This window comes from Haliaeetus leucocephalus, unplaced genomic scaffold, assembly GCF_000737465.1.
Source record: "Haliaeetus leucocephalus isolate CR32 unplaced genomic scaffold, Haliaeetus_leucocephalus-4.0 Scaffold212, whole genome shotgun sequence".
Lineage (NCBI taxonomy): Eukaryota > Metazoa > Chordata > Aves > Accipitriformes > Accipitridae > Haliaeetus > Haliaeetus leucocephalus.
Genome location: NW_010972648.1, coordinates 693,736 through 717,551, shown reverse-complemented (window position 1 = coordinate 717,551; position 23,816 = coordinate 693,736). Strand labels below are relative to the sequence as shown.

The 23,816-nt window shown below is 51.0% G+C and overlaps 1 protein-coding gene across 2 annotated transcripts in view; it reads left to right on the top strand.

Annotated features, from left to right (window-relative positions):
- The window catches only part of PBX3 (pre-B-cell leukemia homeobox 3), a 114,890-nt gene that overhangs the window by 40,256 nt on the left and 50,818 nt on the right, over nt 1-23,816 (top strand). For both annotated transcript variants that reach the window (XM_010566472.1, XM_010566473.1), the window contains exon 3: nt 10,246-10,274. In XM_010566472.1, the coding sequence (XP_010564774.1) occupies nt 10,246-10,274 (29 nt within the window). The remainder of the gene's footprint in view (nt 1-10,245; nt 10,275-23,816) is intronic.

Genomic DNA, 23,816 nt, shown 5'->3' with positions numbered 1-23,816 from the left:
AAGTTGGGAGGCAGTGTCTCGCGTCACTGTCTGCTGAGCTTTTACAACAGGAAGCCTGATTAAAACTGAAAGGAAAAATTTATTGTCAGCTTCTGCTTTGTATCATTTTTACCCACAAAAAGAGTATTTTGTTTCATACGAAGCATTTTATAATGGTGGCCGTAGATGCTTTTAGTTTTCATTGTTTGTCTTCGCTAGAGAGTGGTGCTTTGCTGGACTGGTCACCACGGCAGGGCTGCTGAATAGGGTTTGGGTGTCTTATTATCCACATAATTTCCTCTTTCTTGCTCAGTTCTTGCTTTGAATTATAGAACCCATCGATGGTTCATTCAGGTTTGCTGCACAGGGATTGATGTAATGTGGACCGAGTAAGTCTGGGTAAGATGTTAATATTACCGAATGGTTGTGTGTTTGTCGCTGTAATGGAACGAGCAGCGCTTGTGTTTGCCGGAGACGGGGGCTGCAGAGCAGGAAAGAAAATAACTGAGAATTTCCTTGGGAGTTCAGGGATTAGGAGTTAATTAGGAGTTAAAAGTAAAAATGTTGAGCCGGAATGAGCGAAGAATGGAGCTCACCAGATGTGTCCTTTAGGATAGAAACTAACTGCTTTGGTGGAAACAGGAGATTTCACTCTTGGTGCAAGGTTCAAAGGGAAGTGATGCAGAGTATTGTATTTATTTTTTCAATTAAAAATGGCTCTGCCGACATGTGCACTTGCAATAAAAGCTCTCTCGGTCTGCCAGGGCAGCCCAGCGGCGAGCGTTGACCTGCTGAGGTGGTGTGGGGTAAGGACAGGCTGGGCAAGGACCAGGGTGGGTTTCGCCTGCCCGTGCTGGTGGGCTGGCAGCATCCCGTGCTGCCGCGGCAGCGGGCTTCGGGGCTGCCCACTGTTCCGGGTGGGAAGGAAGACCCAAGCCTGCGCAGAAGCCGCACTCTGCAGCTCCCAGAAAGGATAACCCTTTTGGAAGCTACTGGTGGAAATGAGGTTGCCCATCTCTGGGTCCTCACAAGCGCCCTGGAGCCCCGCTGCAAACTTTTGCAGCAAGGGCCGGGCACGCACCCTCCACCGCGGGCTCGCTGCGAGCCAGACGGGCAGCGGTGGATGAAATACCGGCGGGGCCGAGCTCCTCTTGGGGGTAACACCTGGCTTTTCTTCTTGGCCATTCATCACATGCAGCCAAAGATGAAGGAGAGAACAATTCCGGTGCCCAGCACAGATGGTGGGAGGGCTCCTAATGATGCCGTAAACGTCCCTTCTGAGGAGGTTAGCCCTAACCCACAGCAAATCTGTCCTGTCAGCCCATGAGCGGTTACCAGCCTTCTCCATCTGTTTGTGGAAACTGGGCAGCATCTTGAAGGCACCCTAATGCCTCACGCGTTGGTGTCGTAGCAGCTCAGGAGAGGACTGCTCCGCTCCCAGAGCAATAAGCGACCCCGACACCAGGGAACCCCCTCGACGAGCCTCCTCCGGCTGCTCTCTTGTGTTGCCCTGTTTGGGTGGAGATTCGACAGGCTGCGTTTACCTCTCAGGATCACGTCGGGCGTTTGGGGCTTCATTGCCTTGATGGCGAAATTTTCATCTCCGTTGGCGTGCTTTTTGGCTGGTTGTAGCGCAACCACGGTGTGGGCTGACAGTGCCGTTTTTGCTGGTTGTGGGGCTGTGTTGGGCTCTGTGTCTCCTGGCAGGTCTCCGTCAGTCCTTGTCCGACGCCGACGTTACCGGCATGTTTCCATTCCTCCGGTTAGTGCCGCGATGCCAGGCTGTGGGCGCAGCAGGGCACCCGCGAGCAGTGCAGGTACCGGGTTCGGCATGAGCGAGGCTGCCTCCAGCCAGAGAGCACGTTTGGCGGCCGGCTCCCTCCCATCGAGCTGTCACGGCGAACATGGATCCCTAAGTACCGAGCCGGCGGTGGGACCGTGCCGCGGCTCCCGTGGTGCTGCCGGTGGCTGTCCCAGGGCTGTCCTACTGAGATGGGAAGTCACAGAAGAGCGGAGCTGTGCAATGCATGACTGCAGTCCCTCCCTGCAGCTGGCACTTCAGATAGCCTGCAGAAATATTGTCACAGATGGGGAAGTCTTGGAAATAAATAGAAAATTTTCCCAAGTTGGAGATTTTCTTTGAAAGCTTTGGGAACTCCTCTGCTCTTCTTTAACAGGCCCGCGTGGCTGGCACCATCTCTGTGCCGATCATCTCAGCACGGTTCGTGGGGCTGTGCGGATGGGTTATTTGTTTTACACTTGATTTCTCTGGCCACCATTTCGTGCGGTGTCAGCTGTGTTGATATACATTGCAACCAGAACAATCAAACCTGCAAAACTGTTCTGGGGTCCTATTCAGTAGCATTTCACGTGCAGTTCTCCTTTGCTTCTTAATTCCACACCAGCATCCCTGGCACTCAGAAAATACTCCTATAAAATTTGATTGTTTGATTCATCCTCCCCCCCTCCTTGACAGGCTGCTGCATCCCTCCGGCGTGCCTCGTACGAAATGCTCAGGGATGCCTCCCTTGCCCTAGGTAGGTGAGAAGTAAATGGGGCATGGAGTTATTTAGTTTAGTTCTTTTCTCTGGGAAGAGAGGAAGAGGATTCTGGAATACAAGAAGCACAACTCATTTTTCACAGTTGCCTCTGCTGTGGCATTGATGCCACGCTATGCTTCATGACTTGCTGTTTTCATTAGACATGTCCAGGAACTCTGGAAATGGCGATAAAGTGCCTCTCTAACTCGTGTTTACTTCAATAACTAGACAAACAAGAAATATTGCAAAGTTTTGGAGATGGAGGTACTTTATCTTTAGTGATTTCACTTGTTTCAGTATTTGTAACATTTCTGAGGGTCATTTTTGGCAACGTACTTGTAACCTCTGCATGGAAAAGGCCAACAAATTCCGTACGGGATTTCAGTTCTGTTTAAGCTGACAATGGGAAAAGCCAAAATAGTGTGTGAAAATGTGTGTGTTGGCACCGCATTGCTCTTGGGTGCTGGGGAGCACGTGCCAGCATGGTCTGGGCATGCGGGTGACATTCAGAGGCCACCCGTGGTCTCAGCGTGTGCAAAGCCGGAGGTAAAGATGATCCTTGCTGCTGTATGCTTGTAATCGAACTGGGACAGACCCAGGTCTGCTGATTACGGCTTTTGTTGGTGCCGATAATGTCTTCTCAGGATGTTGACAAAAATGGCATTATCTGTGCTTTACAGACTAGCAGAATATGATAACATCGAAGTTCATTTTAAAGAAAACAAAAATAACTGAAGTACTTAGATTGACTTTTTATTCAGCTTCTTGTCTCTGCTTTTCACTCTAGTAACACAAGCTTTACTGAAAAGCAAACAAAATTGGCGCCCAATGAGCCTAAACTGAAATTTCAAACAATAGCAACACCAAACCAATTAGAGTTCCTCCTGGTTTTATGTTAAGTGTAAGCACTGACTTCGCAGAATCAGTACAAAATGTGAGTGATGCATGAAATGGAAATTTCCTGCCTAGTGTGTAGAATAAATACAGACAGAGCTGTGATGTTTGCTGCAATATGCAGCTCACACACAGCCAGAGGAACGAGCCAAGCTCAGGCATCCGCCAGCAGAAACTGTCCCTTTATGGAAAAGTTCTGTTTTATTTTTTATCTCATTCAGTATCTTTGGAGCAGATCAGCGATTAGACTGATTTGATCATCTTATCTATGCGGATTCTGCATAGAAGATGGTCAGGGGAGGTGACTTTGGGATGCAGGGACAGCCTTTACAGATACTGTCCTGCCTTACCGCGCCAGTGCTGAGATGTCCTACAGACATCAGGGAGGACATCAGCCCGCGTGGGGCCCGGCAGGGAAACACGGGGTAGCCTCCATCTTCATGTGGTATATACTCCCGCGGGCAGCGTCACCTCCCAACACGACGGACATGCAAACGTCCTTAAACAGGCCTTCTCCATCTTTCTGGTGAGGAGAAATGAAAAGCTTTCAGGAATCTGCTTTTAGCTGGGAATCCTGGATGAAATCTGTTTCTTGGCTAAAAATCCACGTGAACTCATTATTACTACAAATAGGGTTAAAAAAAAAAAATCAGCCCAGAACATATGGATCTCCTGGATCAGGTGGAGGGCTGACCTAGTCCAGCGCTCTGTCTCTGGTGGTGATGAGCAGCAGATGCTTAAGGAAACAGCTAATAGGTCACGCATGACGTGAAGACCTTTCTGATATGCTGTCCCAACACCCAGCAGTTTACGAGCAGGGGTTTCCTGAGCGGGAATTCACGTCTGCAGAGTCTCAGGGTGTTGGACAGCCTCCGATGGACCTCTCTGCTGGCCATCCAGTCCCGCGCTTGCACCTTGCCGGCGGAGCGGGCTCTGCTGCGCCAGCGTCCGCCTCCACCACGGCCCCACGAAATTCTGCTCCTTTCTGTGTGACAGCCGGAGAGAAGGTTACGGTGGCGATCAAAATGTGACCACGTACGCGCCCTCTCGCTCTGCCAGCCGGCTGCCGGTGCCCCTTCCCGGCCAGGTCTGCCGGCGGAGCCGAGCGAGCCCGGTGGAGGAGGATGCTCAGGCAGCCCGGCCCCACCATCGCATCCCGGGAGCGCCGTCCCCTCTACTTGCCGCCGGGGCTGGGAGAGGTCCCCCGCCTGCGCCGGCGCCCTTTGAGCATGAACCCACCGCCACGCTCAGCCTTGGCGCTAAGTTTTATTATGAATTAAGAGTAAAACCCCTTCTCTGCCACAGAAAAAAACTACCTCCATTTTTCAGAGTGCCTCTGTTTATATAGTTTATGGGAGAAGAGGGCTCTTAATATTTCAGTGTCATGACCATAAAATGAAAAGGTTACTGCTTGCTACAAAGGCTTGCTTGGATCCAGCACCAATTAATTTTCAATCTGAAATATATGTCTCCTGGCCGTCTCACAACAGCCGTGAGCAGGAGGTTCCTCCTTAACACATTTGAGCCACAAACCCGGTTAAAGGATTAGCCAGCTTTTTCCATGCTGTTTTGTTCGCCCCCATTGGGGATTCCCATTATCCTTGATAGACTGTTAGCCCTGACAGTGGGATATGATAGTTTTAGTTTTTCCCCCTCCTCTGCGCTGTGTCCACACGTAAGGCTACTCAGACCTCAGCTTTAATTTTCATTATAGGTGCGAAGGCAGCATATGTTAAAGGCAGGCATTACTGTGCAGAGTTGCTCCTGCAAAATTATCTGCAGAACAGTTTTAATTTATCTGCGCGCGGCAGCGCTTGTGCCGGGCAGAGCGTGCTGCTGCTGCCAGCCTGCCGTTCCTTGCTCCTGGGTGTAACGCGGCCGTTCCCCACGTACAAGGGCTAGAATAAGGATTGAAGTTGTACCAGACCATTGCAAGCACACGCTGACTTTCTGGAGGGTGGATGAGCTTCTCTTTATCTTTATTTATTAATAAAAGACGGAATGCCTTGGGAAACAAAAGGTTTTAATGGCTGGTGCTTGGTATCCTTGACAACACTCCCCAAAGAATATTACATTAGGGCACCAGAGAACTTTTAAAAATAAGTAATGGAATTCCGTCTCTGTTATGCTTTTAGTAGTCATTTCGGCCATGGTGCAGCGAGGTCATAAGCTGAGCTCAGTGAAGGGAGCCAGAACACGAAATGATGCTGAGAGAACGTCTGGGAGATGAGAGGTACAGAATTACAAGCGAAAGTGCAGGCCTGCTGAGGCAATTACAGCTTAATGGGGTCATTTGGAAGGCAATTGCCAGGGGTTAATGTAGTATGGAGAGATGAGGTGAGATTGAAGTGAAATTTGGGGCTGGAAATGTGTTAAGATGAAAGATCAGAGTGCAGCGGATTCTGCAGTGCAGAAGGTTTATATCATGCAAAAAATTTGAAAAAAATGTAAAAGTAGTAGCCAGATGTTTCAAAATAAATAAATAAAACCTTAAGTAAACGCTTTAAAAAAGTGAAATAGCTGCATCAGAATACCCTGTGCTTGGAAAGGATTGCAGTGTGCAAGCCGGTATTTAATATGGCATAAAAGGGCTTGATTTGAAGCAAAAGTTCTGTTGCGTTTGCCTGCACATATGCAGAGACAATGTGGTTCGGCTGTTTCCGTTATTGACACAATATACTGCCTTATGAAAATATTACTGCTCTCTCAGCTGTTGTGCCTTATTTTGAAAAATCCATTGTTTTGAAACTAAAAGTGAGAAACAGTCCCCTATACACATATTTTGATATATTTGCAATGGATTCATCACATTATCTTTTCAGGCATTAAAATAATACTCATAAGATGTCAAAATATTACAAGAATGTAAGCTAGCATTCTTTGAGAGTGGGTATTTTGGTTCTGAGAAGTATGCTTAAATATTACAGGTGTTTAAATTAAAAATGTCAAACCATGAAGGCATAATGGAAGTAATCATTTTTACACAGTTTTAAGCCGCGCAGTGTTGGAGAAAGCTTTGCATTCCAGACTATTGTGAATGAGCGGAGTTCATAAGCATTCAGAGGACAAAAGAGATCATTATGCTTTGTTACCTCAGCCAGTTCATTACCTTAATTGCTGAGCGTAATCCAGTCTTGGAAGAAAACTCTAGGGCTTTAAGGAGATCAACATTGGCACCCTATGACACAGAAAATGGAAGCCCTTTCCTGCGCCACGGCCACTCCAGGCACGCTAAACCTTGATCAAAGGCTGAACTTCTCCGAGGGTCGGCCATGTGAAAATCCCCCGGAGCTGCACCGGGCGCTGAACCGTGATGGAGTGCCGTGGGCTCAGCACCGCTCCTGCGCCAGTGTGACCGTCCCGGATCACTGCCTGGCAAGAGCACATTATCATCCCTTCAGATAGGTGAAGTTTTAACATAGTTCTGTTTAGCAGGGATAATACGTCTCTTTTTGCTGCCGCTCTCTGCATATTGCGTGAACCGAACAAACTCTTAATGTGCAGTAATGCCGCGGAGCCGGGAGACGGAGCATGGCGCTCTCCATCAGGCAGGAGGCCACTTTTCCAGGAACGGCTTGTTAAATTCTCCTTAGCTACATGCGAGGAGAGGCATTTGCAGGCAGGCGTTTGACTCCAGAGCCACGTCGCGGCTGCAGAACGATTCCGAGGAGTTTGCTGCAGAAGATCAGATTTATTGTAAATACATTAGAGTGAGGGTTTTTTTCACCTGTGTTTCTTTGACGTATGTGTGCTTTGTATCTAGTTACCTGATCCGACGATGCAGGCTTCTTCCCCCTGTACAGTTGCATATATTAAGGCTTTTAAGAAATATAGTAAAACAAAAAATATGACCTTTAAAAGCATGGTTGAGTTGCATTCATTTTATAACCATCAAAGCAACTCTTTACTGTTGTAAGGTAGAAAAATCAATGATGCAATCTTTTTCCTTTTGCCTCGTGCAATCCGTAATTGAAATGGAAAATCAAATGAACGGCTAACAGATAATTGTTTTATCAATATTCCCTGCCTGCCCTACAAGGGTCAGCCTAGAATGATCATGAGCCACGGATATGATGAGGACAAAATGTGAAATTGAACAGCAAGGAGGCAATAAATCAACCTTGACAAGAAAGAGTGACCAGCATGTAGCTCTTGTAGGCAGCTTTTGGGACACTTTTTGTCTCAGGTGTCTGCACTGATTTAAAAATGTGAGAATATAATATTTGAAGCTCTACCAGCGGGTAAACAACTGCAGACTATTTCTAGGTTAAGGCATCATCAAAGCAAACACGCTGCAGCTGAAAATATGAGGATATTGGGGCATAGTGGGAAAAATCCCACAGTAAAATAACAGGGGAATAATGGAATATGCTGGGGCTGTTGCAAGGAGAAATTCTCGTGTCTTCCTACCCGGTGCTAGAAAACTAAAAAAGATAGTAAATATATTAAAATACATTTTTCAGGCTGCTCTTTTGCCGCTCCATTGGGCATGAAAAATGCTTTGAATCGTATTTCTGGTATTTTGGGAGCTCCTTGATCCTGGTGCAGCAGCAGCCAGGTCTCCTGCCTGGAGGCCCATCTGATAAGGGCCGTTCGTCTCCGCGTCCCGGCCAGCCGGGCCAGGGACCTCCAGCAGATACTGACGGCTATTTTCAATGCAGGGGAGGGCGAGTGGGAGCAACGCCAGCGCTGGCCCCGCTGCTTTATCGCGGGGTGCCAGTGGGTGCCAAGGGCCCCGGGGAGCGGGAGCGTGCTGCCGGCCGGGGTCCAGGTGCCGGTCGGAGGAAGCGGCCGCAGCTTTCCTCCCGCTCGGATGCCGCCCCGGCCCCGCCAGATACGGCTGCAGGGATCGCTCCCCGCTTGCCTGATCAGCGTCAGAAACCTGGGGCGTTTGGCACACGGGCGGTAGGTGGGTCAGGGTAGGTGGGAGCAGGTAACGCTCCTGCACAGCCCCTCTTCTGCTCATAATTTGATCCTTGCCTTTTTTCCCACTTGAGACTGGGCGGGTTCCTGCTTTCATTTTGAAATCCACTTATTTAAAAAAAACAAAGTCTGCGGACATTTTTTTCATTGTGATACTGAAAGGCAGCTCTGATCAAAACAACAACAAGGGCTTGTGCCTCTGCACAGGGATCCCAGCTGGAGCATGCTGAAAACCCACAACTGAGAGAGGTTTTGGTTTTGTGGCCACCTCCAAACCTCGGGGCAGATCCTCATCTGGTGCAAATTGCTAATGGCTTCGGTGGAGCAATGATCGTTTACACCAGCTGAGGGCCCATCCCATTAGTTTTTCATGGTTTTTGTTGTTAAATCATGCAGAGTTTCTCTCCTGGACTGTCATATACGTTGGTCATGTGGCACCGGGAAACAGTGGGAAAACAGACTCCCAAAACGTGGCGGGGCTCAGGTTAAAAAACCGGGAAAGGCCTTGGGAGGACGTGCGCTCGGGGTTCCTCCTGGAGCAGGGGGGAGCACGTGCCTCAATCCACTGGGCAAGTCAGACCGAAGACCCCAGGCTCGGACCCCCCCGTGGCAGAGGAGAGGCACCCTGGCCGTCCACAGCCATTTCGTGGTGCTGGGAAGCCAGGTGAGGCTTTCGGGCAGGCTCCTGGGCAAATAAGCGAGTCGAGATCATACATGACACATGCAGAATTGTGAGACAAACGGCTTTTTGCTGCACAGATAAATCCTGCCTCTATTTGCTGCGAGCAGCCCTGGCCCCAGGCGCTGCGGGCAGGGAGGGCAGCTCAGGGGGGCCGGGGCAGGGTGGACGCTGCCGTGCCCTGCCACCCCCACCCCAGGACCCCTCCGAGCCGTGGGGAGTCGAGGGGAGCCATGTCCCCCCGCAGAGTCTCTTGGTGTGCCGGAACGGTTCGTGGACTTGGCAGCTTTCATGGAGCGGGTGGACCAGGAGCCTTTGTTCGGGAAGGGCTGACCTGGGGCGAAGTGGGGTGACGTTTGCAGGAGCCTCCACGCTCTCTTCCCACCGGCTTTTGGCTTCAGCTGCAGGAGAGAGATGTTGGGGTGCCCTGAAGCAGCAGCTGGTCTGGGGATCCTTTGGCCACCGTGCTCCAGCCCCCTGCGCTGGGCACCATGTATGGGAGTCCACTTGTCTGTCCTGTCCCGTGCCATGCCATGCCATCCCATTCCACCCCACCCCATCCCATCCATCCTCCATCAGCTGAGGTTTAGCAGAGGACTGCTTTGGGCGTAGTCCACACTTGAAGGACACCAGGCTGGGAAACCATCCTGAAAGCCTTATTTTTAACCTTGGCTCTAGCCGTCCTGCGGCGTCCCTGGGGAGGAGGGGGTCTGGTGTACGCGTGGTCTTGGAAACAGCAATATCAGGAACCCAGCAAAATAGGTTGCCAGCATGGAGAATATTTTTTATTTTAAGCACCGTATTTTAAACACACCATGTCCTCCTTCCCCAGGGGCAAGGCTGAGAGACTTAAAAACTATTTTTTACAATTGGTTTTTCAAATTCATTTCTCATCAGGCCTGTTCCCACAGTACGGGCGGGCGCGATGCTGGCAGTGCCGCAGCCCCCGCCCCAGGGGGGGTCTCGCAGCCAGGGGGATTCAGGGGAGCCCCGCAGGAGCCGTCCCCCACCCGCGGAGATGGGGGGGTCTCCGGCAAACTGCTGGGCCACGGGGGCATGGACCCTTGCCCTGCACGGACCAGGTTCGGGGGTGCGTGCCGCAGCGCTGCGGGGCTGGGCACCCCAAGGGGCACGGGCAGGATGAGAGCAGCCCCCGGCTTCCCCCCCCAGCCACCTCGGGAGGACGGGGGGGGGGGGCCCCCTCCCGCTCGCGTCTCTGATGTAATGAAGTGTCAACTGCTACCGTCACTGTCCTCTGCGTCCTTGAAACCAACATGGTTTAACCAGGAGTCTCTCCAATTTATCAGCAGTTAAAAATAGAGGGGAAGGATGCGAAGGACAGTCCCTGCTCCCCGGGAGCCGGGGGCCGCGCGCGGGAAGGTAACCTCTGTGGCGGGGTAGGACACGAGACGCGTCCCTCGTCCTACGTGGCGAACGCGTTTTTGTCCTGTCTTTGGACGTGCCTCCTGAGGGTAGGAGATTAAACCAGAAGCGTGAGGGGATGTGTAGGCAAACACAAAAGATCAGACTAGATCATTACAGGCAGTAACTGCTTCCATAACAATATTTACCAAGCCTACGGTATCTATAGGCCTTCTAATAAACACAGCATAAATCCAGGTGTGCAGGGAGGCACGGGTATAATCCGCCGCATCTTCAACTTGCATCTTAGAAATGCCCTAAATACATATTTACACCACGGTGCCTACTGACTCCAAATAAGCTGTTCAAGCTGCCAGGCTGTTAATCCACATTTTAATGCCGCTGGTCTATCAGATACATATGTTGTGTAAAAATGATTCCCACTACAGTATCTGCCACTCGGAGGCTGTGCACACTTAGGGGGGCACACCGAGCTCAGCACTGGCAAGACACGTGCCCCACTCCGTTGGCACATCTCTGCCCCAGCCAAAGAGACCGGTGCGCAGCAGAGCACAGGGGGGCTCAGAAAGCCCAGGCTGGCTGTGAGCGTTTTCAGCCCCAAAACGCATCCCTGGGGTCCACGTGCGGGTCAGAGCGACGGCGTGTGGGCTTGAGGGGGAGGTGTGGGGCTGGGGCTGGACCGGCAGTCCCATCTCGGGCATTCAGCTGACTCTCCTTCCCACGTCCATCTGGTGACAGATGCATTACAGCAGCGCTGTTTGTTTTGGGTTGGGTTGGGTTGGAGTTGTGGTTGTGTTTTACCAGTCCCCCCCGCTTGGCTTGGAAGGTCGTGGGATGCTCAGGGCTCAGCAAAGGCTGGGCTCCTCGCCGGCTTTCCTGCAGTGAGTGGTCCCCGTTTGTGCCGGCAGCGCTTGGAGCAGCTCGTAGCAGCGGGGCTGCCGGCAGTGGTGGGGAAACAGCATCCCTGAAATCGTGCACCAAGAGGTACGATTGCCGTATGAGGGTTTTGGCTGGAGACTCAGTCTGGGCAGAGCCACCCAGGGCTCCATCATCCCTCCGTCCTCCAGGATCTGGCTCGGATCTCCCCTGCGCCCTCCTGTGCGGGGCACGGCTTGCTCTCCGGCTCTGCGAGTGCTGTTTGGTAACGTCCATTGCTTGGAAGCACAATTCTTTCTCTTTTAGGGCCCAGCCTCGCTACCCCTTGTTACGCAGAGGGGCAGCGGTGGAGGAGCCCCCGGGAGGTACCGGCACTGCTGGTGGGTCTGTCGGTGCTGGGGCATGGCGCTGACACGGGGCTTGGTACGGCAGGCAGGGGCAGGGCAGGGACCTGCCTAATTTGTATTTTGGTTTTGGAGGGAACATGATTGCCGCACATTTATTTTTACTGACATTGATATAATAATTTAGTTTCCTTCATGAATTAGATTTGAGGAATTTGAAACTTAACTCTGGTAGTGCTTCTCTCCCAATTTATTACATATGCTTAAATAAACATGTTGAATTAACTTTATAAGGCTTGTAAAAACTACAGATAAAACCGCTCTAGAAAATCAACATTCTAAATCATGCTAAGTCTCTTCCCATTTTGCTCATCCTCTAGCAGGGCATTGACAAAAATATGAAATTGATTTGGTTGAAGGGTGTTAAAGAGCCGACAGCCAAATGTCACAAACAATGAATGGCTGCAGTGTTGAGAAAATCAATAGGGAGGTTAAAGCTGGTCTTGTGAAAGACTTGGCAGACTGCTCTGTTCCAGGAAGATATCTGTCTTCTGGCCTTGGTTGCATGATCAAAAGGAAAACTTGATAGGTTTAATGAAGGGAGATACTGTAAAACTGACAACAGAAATATAGACACTGTGGTAAACTGCAGTGCACATCAGTGAGTGGAGCTATTAGATACATTTTTCAGTCTGAAAAAATATTTATAGGTAAAGATGTCAAAAAAATATTAGTGCATTCCTCCACTTTTCCACATTCGTTCCCCAATCAGCACACACATTTGCATGGCGTAAACAAAGGTTTGGGTTCTGTGTTTAATTGTACAACATGATGGCAAATGTATAGGGCAAAATAATTAGCATGATAATTAGTGAATCGTAATGTTTTCAAATAATTGCATGATGAGATTGCAGAGCCAAAGTGAGATTGGAATCTCTTCTTTACTTGGAGATGGTATTTCAGCAAATCATAAAAGATAGGGAAAACGCGAACTGCTGTTTCATCAATTAAAAGCAAGACAGTGTGACAGCAAACTATCCTTTAGTCCACCCCAATGTGTTTCACACGGGCGTTGTGTCTCATGCTGGTTTTGATAAATACACAGTTGGGCTTAAAATCAGTTTTGTGAATATTAGATCCACAAATATAAATGAGGATGCCAGCCATTAAAAAAGGTTAATAATGTTAGATTAATTTTGTTTTTGAAATCAGCTTGTAAACAAAATTTGCACTGATTTACACCTGACCTATTAGCAGTGCTCCTATATAACATATTGCATCATTAGAGAAAAAAATTGTTTAAGGTCTGAATTATTACTTCCCACATATTTGTTTTCCAAACACAACATTGCACCTAAGACTAAACTGTATAATAATATTTGAAATAATGTGGCACCTTTGCAGCATTTATTTTTCCCTAGCACTGTGTTAAGCATATATGTTCATTTCACAAGACTGTTTGTGTTCGTTGTCATCTGTCAGTTCTGGGTATCCTATCTTCCTCTTTTTTTTTTTTTTCCTAGAAAAATGAACTCATTAGTTTAAAACTCCCAAATGCCACATTCAGCTCAAACAGCGAAGATGATAACCTGTAAAAAAAGAGAGGAGAAAAGAGAGAAGTAGTCTGGCAGGTTTTCTGCAAGTGGACGCTGTAATAAAAATGCCCCCTACTTTGTTGGGATGGTGTTTGTAGGGCTGCTGCCATATGTTACTTTCCTTTTTAGCTGGGATTATGCCATCATTATTGCTGATAAAAGCTGTTTACTGCCTTGGCAAAGGAGTGATGCTTGGCGCAGTTTGGAAGCCGCCATTCAGTTTACAGAAAAGTGCATTTAGTGCCAGATGCTAGGATCCAGGGGCTTTGTTATCTTTTCCCATTATTGGGATCATCCATTGTCTGTTTTTTTCTCCTTTTAACTTAACACTGGCTTTGTTGTTTGTATTTTAAATTCACTTTAGTTCAGGCAGGTGACATGGCAGGTTTTAGCTCGCCGTGCAGTGCCGGGCGGCACCTTTTAAAGCCGGTTGCTTGCAGGGACCGTATCTCCTCCCGGCGCGGCTGATGGAGGTGCCGGGTTTCGGTCCCTGAGCGCCCGGTGCTGGGTGCCCTGCCCTGGGGAGAGGTGCTCAGCTGCACGGGCTGGTGGCTGCTGGGGGGACCCAGGTCCCCGCTGCATCGCTGCACGGGAGCCGGCACGGGTGGTCCTTGAAACCTCGGCACCCAGGGCCTGGCACAGTCATCGGGCTGCAACGAAGGAAGAACTGCAGAAAATGTGTAAATGAGAGAGAACATCATATTTGAGTCTGAAGGTGGCCATAATTCATATGTAAATGCTCTTAGCGTAGACTAACAGAGCTGTTGGACGGGCGGCAGCTCCATTTGTGCCAGGTTTTCCATTAAAACCGGTTATCTTCTCCATGGCGAAGAGAGCATAGCTGGTCTGAACCTTACTAAAAGCTGAGGGAAAAGAGCAGACAGCCGGCAGCGCTGGGGCGGCGGCCACGCCGCCGGGCAGTGCCTGCTCTGCGGCGAAGGCTTGGGCACAACCGGGTGCTGCCCCCGTGGCCCCCCGACCCCCCCCGACACCAGCTCAGGCTCCCTCCTGGTTCCCTGCAGGGCTTTTCCCCAGCCCTGGCAATTTTGCTGTGGCCGCCTGGCGCTCCCTCACGAGTGCCCCGGCACGTCAGGCGGAGCGGAGCATGCGCCGGCGGCTCACGGGCCCTTCACCGGCACATCAGGAGCTGCACCAGCCTCTCGCTGCTCGGCTTCTCCTCCACTGAGCTCCTCATCCTCCCTGACTCGGTGCTGCTTTTTGTGCACTGGCCCCATCGCTGCCCACCGCAGCTCGCGGCCCCGAAACGCGGCGATCCCCCGGCTGACCGTCATCTGCCTCCGAAGGCCGGCTGCTGCTGGTGCGGAGCACGGGGCCCATGTGGCGGAGCGTGGCGGGGCCGCGCGAAGGTCCAGCGTCAGGCGGGGAGAGGGTGAGCGGTGGCCCCCCCAGCCTTGGCCGGGTCACCCCCTCCCAGTAGCTCCAGGAGCCCTTTGGTGGCCGCGTGCGGCCGGGACCGGAGTCGTCACCGCCCGCGGCGCCGCGGGACGCCACACGCCTCGGATCCGCACCTCCGTGCCCTGCGCCTCTCCGCACCTCACGCCAGCCCCTTGCGGCAACGCCAGTGACTTGGGTAAAATATCGCCCGATGAGGTTTGTCTCTGTTTTTTTGTTGGGAGGAAGAGCATCTGTCAGTGGCACAACGGAGAGCCCGGTACGCGGCACGCAACCCAGCGAGCGCCCTCAGCGCTGCTGGCTGGAGCTGCTGCTTCCCCGTGCCTTCCCCCTTTTGTTTTTAATGGTCCATCTTCGAAGTTCCACTCAGTAGGTCGGGCTGGATGCGTTTGTAAATCTTATCCTTGCTAGAGACGTGGACTCGCTGTTCCCAAACAGATTTTCCAGGGCCCACAGCCCTTCGGTTGTGTTCGGGGGCCCCTCAGGCACCCCTGGGCGCAGGTCCCGGGGGCTCCGGCGAGCCCCCCGCACCGTGCCAGCTGCCCCGTGCCGGCTGTCCTGTGCTGGCTGCCCCGCGCCGCACCACGGCTCTGGCAGCGTGGCCCCTCTGCGCCGGCACCTGCGCTGGGCGAGCCAGCAAAGGCGCGGTGCAGCGCGGAGACATGGAGCTCCTTGTTCACCTCCTCTGCTCCATTATTCTTTGGGGAAGAGGCTCTGACCTTATTTCTCCTGCTAAGAGAGATGCATCTGGAACCAAATGAGGGCAGTAAAGTATAATAGAAGGCTTTACAAATGAAAGTTTTGTTTCTGCTTGTGCAATACCTTGTTTCCCCCTCGTGTATCCTGGGAAATCAGGCTGATCAATAGTTCCCATTTCAGCACAACTGCAGCAAGCATTACAACTGTATAAAATTTACAACATTGTCTGCTGTAAATTTTAATTGGAAAAGCCTCATGGCTTTACCCTCTATCTTTGCGCCTTTAAATGTATTTGATTTAAAAAAAAATCAAACAAATTTACAACGTATAATATCATGTCATACACTTTTTATTGACAGTGTAATATAAATAGTACAAACCCACATTCCTGCTGGAAGAGAAAATGGCTGTAAAAATACCTGGGAAAAGCCGGGAGTGCCGATGAGGGTGTGTTTGGGAGCAAGGAAGCCCACTGTGCCGGGTAGGTGCCACGCAGCCTCGCACTGCCAGTGGGAGCGATCCTCATACTCTCGTGGTGCGCGGAGCCCGGCGGAGCTGCTGCAGCCGCCGCCGCAGCCGGCACGGCGAGGAGCCGCAGCACTGCACAGGCAGGAGAAAATGTCGCTTTCAGCACAGCTTTATTTCTGTCACAGGTCAGGCTTAAAATGCTGTGTGATACAGTTATTGACTCTAATCTGGGCATAAACACAAGTCCTCAAGCACCAGCCCAATTAATAATTTGCATAATTAACACGCATATTAAATAGGGACTGGCCTTGCATCTGTATTTGCAGTGATAGGGGTAATGAGGGCTAGCGGAGCGGCGCCTCGGGCTGGCGTGAGCAGACGTGTGGCAGTAGTAATTTTTGCTTGGATTGACAACTGCTAGACAAGCAGTCCCAGCATAAAACTAAACCCCGTTTGGCAGAATTAATCGTTGACAAACTGCTCTTAAAGCTGTAACATTGTTTCTGTCAGTTGTTCGGTTTGATGTCACTGTTAGACATAATAAATCAATAGTGTCAGAATTTGGTAATGTTTATAGCTAGCAAGGTTTATTATTTCATATGACTGTCATGTACAAATAGTGGTTATCATGGCTGCCTCTAAATTATCAAAGGCAGAATATTGCCTGGAATATATTTCTTAAATTCCTTCTCCAATTAATCCTGTTGATCGTTGGCAGTGATGGGGCCCACTTGTGTTTTAGGAGGGATGGTTTTGTCTTCTGTACATTTTTTAAAGAAAAGTTTCAGCCGTTGTACATGGCAGGATTTATTGTCTCTGTCTCACAGGCTGGATAGCAGGTCTTTGCTTTATGAACCTCAGGTTTCCTGCTCGAGTTGCAGATTTTAGGCTATCGGTGAATTCCCCAGGGCAGCTTCATGAAGTCAGCGTGGCAATTCCCTGAAATTTCCAGAAGAAATTCCCTGAAATGCCCAGAAATTTCCTGATCCAAGTGGCGTTGAAATCACATCCCCATGAGAGGGGTCCAGCCCTGGGATGGGATTTATTATCCACCAGGAACGGGAGAGGGGCAGAGGTGAGGACAGACTCCTGCTTCCACCGGGTGTTCAGGAGAAACACGTGCTGCGATGCGCAGGTGCCTGTGCATGCGTGGCTCTGAAGCGTGCGCTGACGGTGCAGGAGCACCGTGCGGACTCGGGGGTGCCAGAGCAGCCGAGGTCCCCTCCTGCGTGTCATCCCATACCGGGGTCCTGGGGAGGATGGTCCCTCTGCTCTGCCACGACCGTGTGCCATGACCGCATGCCATGCGCCGTGTACCACACACCGCGGCTCCCTGTAGTGCCAGGGGGTGACTGTGCTCACCTTTTCCCTGCTCTTGTGGCACCGTTTCACCCCAAACGCCGGGGTTTGACCCATCACACCTCTCTGCTCATCCCAGGTCCCCTGGGACCGCCCTCCCCATGCACCCAAAGGGAGAAGCCGGTGGGACAGGACAGTCCCTGGGCTAGTCTAAAACTGTCCCCTCACCAAGGCAGTGTGTATAAATTACGACAATAAATTACTGCAGCCCCAGGGTAAAAGAAGCATCAAGTTATGACTTTTACATGAGTATTTAGTCAGCCATTCAATAAAAAATAGGTCTTCCAGTTGCACAGTACCATTTATCAGCTACATATTTATTATTTATCGTAGCTACACATGATGCAAATGTGAATTACCTAAGCTGCTCCTCCAAGGAGCACTTGCTTTTATAGAAATGTAAACATATATAATACAGTTTGCAAAATCAGATACCAAGCTTTGAAAGGAAAAAGAAATTAGGGATGCAGATTTTATTTTTGCTTTCATTTCTATGCGATAAATTATCTGTGCTACAGCTTCCCTCTAAAGGTCATTTCCAGGATTAACTTTTCCCTAACTCCCCGCCGCTCTATGGACAGCTCTGAAGAGGGATTTGTGGGAAGGCCCAGTGCCCACTCGTGCCTGGACAGAGGAGGGAGATGGCGCGGGGTCACGGCTCTCACATCTGTGGCCAAGACGCTTCTGCAGGTGTTTGCATGTGTTCATAGCGAGGGCTGATCCTGACGGCCGCCGCAGGGCTCACGTTATCTGTGCCCGGAGCGCAGCGGGGCTTGCCGGGGTCGGCCAGGGTTGGGGACCCAGCGGCTGGAGGGAGGGTGAGGGGGCTTTGCTGAGCTGACCCCGGGTGTTCCCAGCCCCAAGATCAACCCTCTCACCAGGTGACAATCATTCACAGGCAGGAAATACCTGCAGTCATTAAAATTCCTCCCACATTTATTCGAGCTCTGGTAGTCTATAAAGTGATTTCAATTCTAAAAGAGGGATTTGAAGATTTTTTTTCCCTGCTCCACGTTTCTAGAGTTTCTGGGGTCCTACAGGGAATTTCAGGCCTTGAAGTATTTCACTTACATGAATTGCCTTTCAGTTTCAGAAGTCTTTTTGCATTTGAGAGCCCCTTCCCGGCGCAGGGGGTGGAGGGGCGCGGGCTGGCCAGCACGCCGCGCTGGGCGAGGGGAGCTCACCCGACCTCCCCCTTGCTGGGACACGGGGGTGGCAGCGGGGCCGTGGCCGTGCGTGGTCGCTGGCATGGCGAAGCGCCCAGAGCAGGCGTGTGAAACTGTGCCTCGGCCCAGGGTGTCTTTCCCGGAGCTCAGGGGTGGCATTTGTGAGGGAGAGCTGCCACGCGGGCCGGGCAGCATCCCCCTCAGCCCGCTGTGGGGTCTTGGCATCTCCGGCAGCATCCCGGGGTCCGGGGCACCATCTGCTCCGGCTCGCTGCAGCCCTCCAAGTCGCAGTCAGGGTTACGTGCACAAAGGTACGGCTGTGCGCCGGCCTGCCTGGGCTGTTCTCGGGGTCTCCTTGCCTCGTGAGCACCGTCCCCCTGGCTTGGCAGCAGTGCCAGCGGTGCGGGGAGGGCTGCAGGGCAGCATGGCCGGGGCGGCAGCCCGGCTGTGCTTTTGTTCCCTCCCGGAGGAAAGCCTCCGGCTGGCGTTACACATGGCTCTGCCACAAGCGGGTCCTCGCCGTGGGAGGAAGGGTCCTGGTGCTGGCACGGGCGCTGCGGTGACGTTGCTTGGGGACTCGGTGGCCTGGGAGCACTCGGGCTCCTGTCGCTGCCGGTGGCACACGACAGCAGCGCGTTAGCGCCGATTTGCTCCAGATGAGACACGAAGAGCTGCTCTCCCCGGGAAAAGGCCTTTTCCTACGGGCGGCCGTCGGCTTGGGGGTTCCCGCGTTGCGGAAGGAGCCAGCCGGAGCTGCGCGACCGGCGAGGAGGCGCTGACGACCGGCTGGATTTTCTGGGGGGAGGTCATTAGTTAACGCATCCGAGGGATGCATGGGAGAATAACGGCACATCAGTTAGGATGCTAATTCACTCGACTGGCAGCGAGCGCTGCGAAATGACAGCTTGGAGGGGTGCGGGGGAGGGTCTGAAAATGGCAGCAGATTGGTATTTTGAAAGGGGAGGGAAGTTTTATAATGATGAATAAGAAAGATGACATTTGGTGCTCACATTTAACTTGCATTGGCTGTCCGCAGGAGGGTCAGTGTGCGTAACCTCCCGTGATGAGGCCTGGGGCTGCCCAGCAGCTGACTGGGTGTATACCCTTCAGACGGGAACAAAAAGAAAGGCCCAGATAATTAGGCCAAGTTGAACTGCAGGAGGTAGCCAGCTTCTCTGCTGCCTTTTGTATATTCATGACCCAGCTTGATTGATGGAAGGACAGTGTTTGGTGACACTGTCATTTGCAAGTTGAAAGGTAGACTACAGGCTGGAGCTATGCTCAGATGTGCCTTAAAGGGTCCTACAATAAGCTCATTTGGATGCTGATGATGTTCGCATCTGCATTTCTTTGTTTCTAACTGTTTCAGGAGGACATCTGTTAATTTGTATAGATTAGCTTGGATGCTTTCATTTAAAAACATCAAATTATGTAGCAGGACTGTTTATTATAAAAGTTTCCAGGAAAGTTTAAACTGATTCGGAAGCCATGCAGGGCGTAATATTAAAAGCAGGATTAAAAAAATAATAGTAATACTTACATTCACATTCAACCTCCCATGCCCAGGAATTAAGACTTGTATTTCTGCGGCAACATTATCGAGAAGCGTTAGCAAAAGCATCTGTTGAATTATAAATTTCAGGATAAATGAGGCTTGCCAAATTTCATATCTGCTCAGGAGAAGAGGGCCTCCTTCACTGGACAGTGAAAGCCTTTACATATGAAGAGGGGGGAGGAAAGTGAAATGTAATTAATTCAAGAGGGAAAATGCTTTTACTGTGTAATATTTAGTCACATATTTCAAGAATAATAGCGCTTCTGTCAGAGAAGTTACATTTTTTACAGGTATTGCTTTCAGAGAGATAGCGGGATGTGAGTTGGGAGGAGGTTTCACGTCTCAGGTCCGGTTGCCCTCGGTGTAGCAGCTGTTGGTTGGCACACCAGAAGTGTCCTCCTCCGGCTCTGTGCACGCCGGGACGGGGCACCCCCAGCGGGTCCCTTCCCGATGGAGCGTGCAGCCATCTCCCAGACCCAGCGGAGCTGGGAAGGCAGCGGGAACGGCTCCGGCTAACCCCGGCTTCAATCCAGCGCTCGGCCTTTTGCAGTGACCTTTCCTCATACGCCCCTTCCCTGGGACCTGCCTGCGGCTGCTGTGGCCATAAAACCTGGTCGCATTCCAGGTACTTTCAGCAACATTAATTCATGGCTGAGCAGGCTCTGCTCTTGCACTTCTGCTTGGCGCCGGGCATCTACCTTCCAAGGAAGCCTTCGCCATCCCAGCCCACGAGGCCCAGAACCGTGGGAACTGGGGTCAGGAGACCACCCCGGGCTGGGGCAGACCCCCTGGGGGGCACTCGCCTGCCCACTCCTCCTCATGCCCCTGAGGCATGGTGCACGCCCATGCCGGCAACAGCACTGGCTCAGCACTGGTCTACTAAGGCATCTTCCTCAACTGTGCTTGGAAATTTACGCCTGTGAGTCCCATCTTTGTATTTACTCCAATTAACATATAAACCCTAATTACCCAGATCAAGGGAGCTGGGAGTCCATAAATGGAGAGCGGCATGGCAGAGCTTGGCAGCTGCCTGAGCACCAAGGTGGCCAAAGATGGGAAAATATCAATTTAGGGGACACCAGCAGCGAGCAGACCTGTGGGACCAGGGCTGCAGGCAGGCCCAGGTGTCAGGGACAGCCCGGGACCCGCTTGTGCTTTTGAGAGGTCCAGGCACGGGCTGGGGGAGAGTTTGGAACCAGCCATCGCCCCTCCCGAGCCCTGCACGCGGATGTGTGCCATGTCCCGGCACACGTCTCCACCAGACGGTAATGCCCGTCACCCCCAGACTGATGGGCACCCGCAGGGGCAGAGGGCACCTTCCCTGCTCCGTGCCCCGCGGTGCTGCGTCCTGGCACGCTCCAGGATCCTGGCAGTCATCCCAACGCCACGTGCGTGTCCTCCTGTCAAGAGTTATAGGATGGAGATCAACGGAGGGTTTCTAGAGCAGCCGGCGTGGCGACAGCATCCAGGAGCCGTGCTATGGGGAGAGGGCAGCCCTGGGTAGAGGTCTGCCAGGCACGTGGGTGGACACCCAGGCACGGTGCACCAGCCACCCGCCGGAGCCCAGCAGGATGCTCGGGGCTGGCACGGTCCATGGGGAGCAGGACCGGGTGCAGGGAGCGGGCCGCAGCCTGCACGCAGTGGCTGGGGAGTGCAGCATGCTGATGCAGGGTGTTATGATGGCAGCATATGCTGGCTATTAGTGTGCCTTTTATTTAATTTTTTTTTTTTTTTTAATACAGTTTACATTGCTAGTGGCAGTGCAGGCTTAATTGCTACCTTGCCTGAACGCAGCTGAGTTTTGTAGTTACTCAAGCAGGAGGTTTTTAAAACTGTAAAATAGTTTCCCTTCCTGCATGCCCCCAGATCAGGTAGAAAATGGGGAAAGAACTGCTAAATGATGTATTTAGAAAAAGCTGTTCTACAAGAGTATTTGAAACATTACAGATCTGCCAGAAGGTCCATTAACATAAATGTTTAACTCAGACACACACAAACTTATGTACCGAAATGAAAATGTTTCATGCATTAATTTGCTGCAGAAGGTACTAACATAACAATTAGAACAACATTCTGCCTGCTTATACTTAAATTTCCTGGGGCAGTGTTTCGATGGTAATGCATAGCATTGATATAGGATCTCCTTGACTCTCTGCGCAGCACACCACAGCACTGCAGTTCATTTTGTTAAATCAAATTCTTATGGTTTTAAACCTGGCGTCAAAGGAACTCGGAGAGATTGACAGTAACGCAGAGTTTTGGGAAAGGGGGTGCTGGCTTGGGTGCCCTCTCCGGTTGCTGCACGCAGATCGGTCAACACCGCATGCCCATGCTCCCGACGTCCCACGCTGCATTGGTACACTAACAAAGAAACCTGCCTCTTCCTTTAGCCTGCTTTAAAAGTGGATGGCAAAGACAGTTAAAATAGAGCAGAGGACCCGTCAAGCCAGCTAGCGTAATGCTGGGCTCACTTCGTTAGTGCTCCCGGTTTGGTTCTGTCACATCCGTCGTTTTTGCTGGGCTCAGTGTTTTTTCCCGGCCCTGCCTTGCAGGATGGTCTACCCTCTCAGAGGGTATTTGAGTGCCGAGTACTCTCAGCGTGCAAACACTGGCTTCGCTAGCTGGGAATATGGAAACACCGGGGGTTTCCATCCCAGTCCCGCAGCTGATGTGGAGCTGGGTTTTGTTGTTGGCATGCTGATCCCGTCACATGGTGCTGCGCTGCAAACCTCCGACAGCCACGGCGCGGGGTGGGGGAGCAGCAACTGCAAACATTCCTCCTCCAAGCAAATGCTTGTCCTAAACTGAGCACCGTAGAATAAAAATGGAAACATAAAAATAGCAGTTGGAAAGATAAAACAGCATTTATAGTACTAATAAAACCGTTGTGGCTTCCACAGGAAAACATGCTTTGTAACCTAATGCTTACCTGGAAAGACTGTCGAGTTTCTGAGAGTTATAGCTGTTTTTGTAAGAGAAGCACAGAGATTTGCTTCAGGGCTGAGTGATAGATTCTCCTGCCTGGAGCATCCCAGTGTGTTTATACATGGCTTGTATGGCAGCTTTCATAAGACATTTACCCCATGATTTGCGATGAGCTTATGTGTGAATAATTAATGGCAATTAATCCTTAATTACAGTAATTAGGCAAGTCACAGGAAATTAAGCTGCAGCTGGAGAAGACCATGCCTGGGAAGAGAGGATTGGGGGCTGTGTGAATGTGCCATTCACTGACAACATTACGAGGATGAGCAGTATTCAGCAGCTTTGGCATTTCTATTGGCAGCCTTGGGTAGGACAAGAACGCTCAACATTAGCAGCAATCTATAGTTGTCTACAAGAGTTTTTAGTTCAAGTGCCAAAATGTTATGTTGCATATGGTGATTATCTAAGTTTATTGGTTGCCATAATTCAAATGGGTGTAATTGTTTTTGGCTTGATAGTGACATTAGAAACTGAAGCTTTTATGTGTTCATAGGTTCTGCTGGCATCAGCCATGGTTCAACTTCTAGAAACAATTCATCCAGGTTTGCAATTATGAAAACGGATACTACAAGTGGCTTGAAATTAACGGAGAAATTTTCAATGATTAAAAAAAAGACAACAGCAAAACTGGCAGTTTCTTAGTTGAGCAGCTAATTGCTTTATTATTAGCTGCCTTTCCCATTAAAACGAGGTTTGCACAAGGTACAGTGTGTGCAGTGCAGTCTGCTGTCTGGTTTGGGGAGTGGGACCAAGTGGGAGAAAAATGGAAGTGCTGGCAGGCAAGAGTTTGCAGGCAGAAAAGCCCCATCTGAGAAGATCTCATGTGCTAATCCCGAGCTACGCCATTGTACTTGAAAGCAGATCTATGCTAGAAGCCTTTTGCCCTGGGCAACCCACAGCGAGGCTGTTTTGCAGCTCAAGAGCAGCAGCCTTCCCCATCATTAATGTGCAAAGTTTT